Source organism: Aplysia californica, unplaced genomic scaffold, assembly GCF_000002075.1.
Source record: "Aplysia californica isolate F4 #8 unplaced genomic scaffold, AplCal3.0 scaffold00091, whole genome shotgun sequence".
Taxonomy (NCBI): Eukaryota; Metazoa; Mollusca; class Gastropoda; order Aplysiida; family Aplysiidae; genus Aplysia; species Aplysia californica.
Genome location: NW_004797361.1, coordinates 1,134,961 through 1,136,224, shown reverse-complemented (window position 1 = coordinate 1,136,224; position 1,264 = coordinate 1,134,961). Strand labels below are relative to the sequence as shown.

At 36.9% G+C, this 1,264-nt stretch overlaps 1 protein-coding gene across 1 annotated transcript in view; it reads right to left on the bottom strand.

Annotated features, from left to right (window-relative positions):
• LOC101852613 (mucin-5AC) overlaps nucleotides 1-1,264 on the bottom strand; it is a gene marked incomplete at its 5' end in the record, with an annotated part of 7,071 nt that overhangs the window by 2,052 nt on the left and 3,755 nt on the right. Inside the window, 1 exon segment of the mRNA XM_005094916.3 lies at nucleotides 958-1,021. Within this exon segment, the coding sequence (XP_005094973.2) occupies nucleotides 958-1,021 (64 nt within the window).

Sequence of the window (1,264 nt, the reverse complement as noted above, 5' to 3'; positions counted from 1 at the left end):
GATTTGCCCATATTTCAAAGGCTCTCTCTCAGCATTAGATGGCTGATTTGCCCATATTTCAAAGGCTCTCTCTCAGCATTAGATGGCTGATTTGCCCATATTTCAAAGGCTCTCTCTCAGCATTAGATGGCTGATATTGTGTCCTCTACTTTTCTTTCCTTAAATATTCTGGAGGTTTAATTTCGCTGCAAAGACCACACAGGGCCAACTAGTGCACTTCGTGCATTTCTTGGGTTTTCTAATGAAGTTGTAACTGGTTGAGAGTTTGTTCCTTTTTCTTTGTTAATTCTGTTATTTTTGTTGTGGTGGTTATTATTACCATAACTGTTGTCGTTGTCTCTGTTGTTACTGTAGATATAGCTGTTGTTGTTTCTGTTGTTGTTAGTTTATAATCACATACTTTGTTATGTTGTGTTGTTGTTTTGTTTGTTTGTTTTTTGTTGTTTGTTTGGTTGGGGGGGGTTCCTTTTTGATTTAATTCAATTTTATTTCATTTTACTTTTTGTTTTCGGTTTTGTTTTTGCTTTGCTTTGTTTTATTTTTATAAATGAAGGGAGATATAAACAATTCGAAACACGGACTAGAAATATATATGTCAGGGGGAGGGAAGTGTTGTATTTAAATACGAGACGACTGACAGACAAAAAGATATGAAAGATAAATATCTCAACACGATGGAAGGAAAATTTACATTGGTGATTGTTAATTTATACAAATACTAACAGATAATGTACTAGATCTTTAAGACAAAAGAGCCAGCAATGTGTAATGAGACATCTTATATGTTTGTGTGTGTATGTGTTGTTGTTGGTGCTGTTGTTTTTGTTTTTGTTTGTTTGGTGGGAGTTTTTTGGGGGGGAGGGGTTGGGGGGGGGTTACTAAGTGAGTTGCAACCATAATATAACCTCTTTGGTTGTAACAGCTTCCTAAGCTCAGCACAGTCAACATAGTACTCACCCGTTCATGTGTTTCTATGTTGTTCATGTAGTTTTTGTGTGCACGGGTCTTTTTGCGACGCATCCTGGGGATTGGATGAGTGCGTTAGAGATACAGAAAGAAAATCCAAAAATCAATTTAACTGAGAATTGTCTCCATATCAAAAAGGGAAAGTCGATCTTTTGTTTTCGTAACCAACGAATAAGTCTGGCGTACACCTGTGAACGAGACATGGGCACTACTTATTATGAGAATTCTTTTGGGCAAATTGAATAACTGGAATGTTATAAGAGACCGTTTCGTGTGTGTGTGTGTGGAAGGAAGGGGG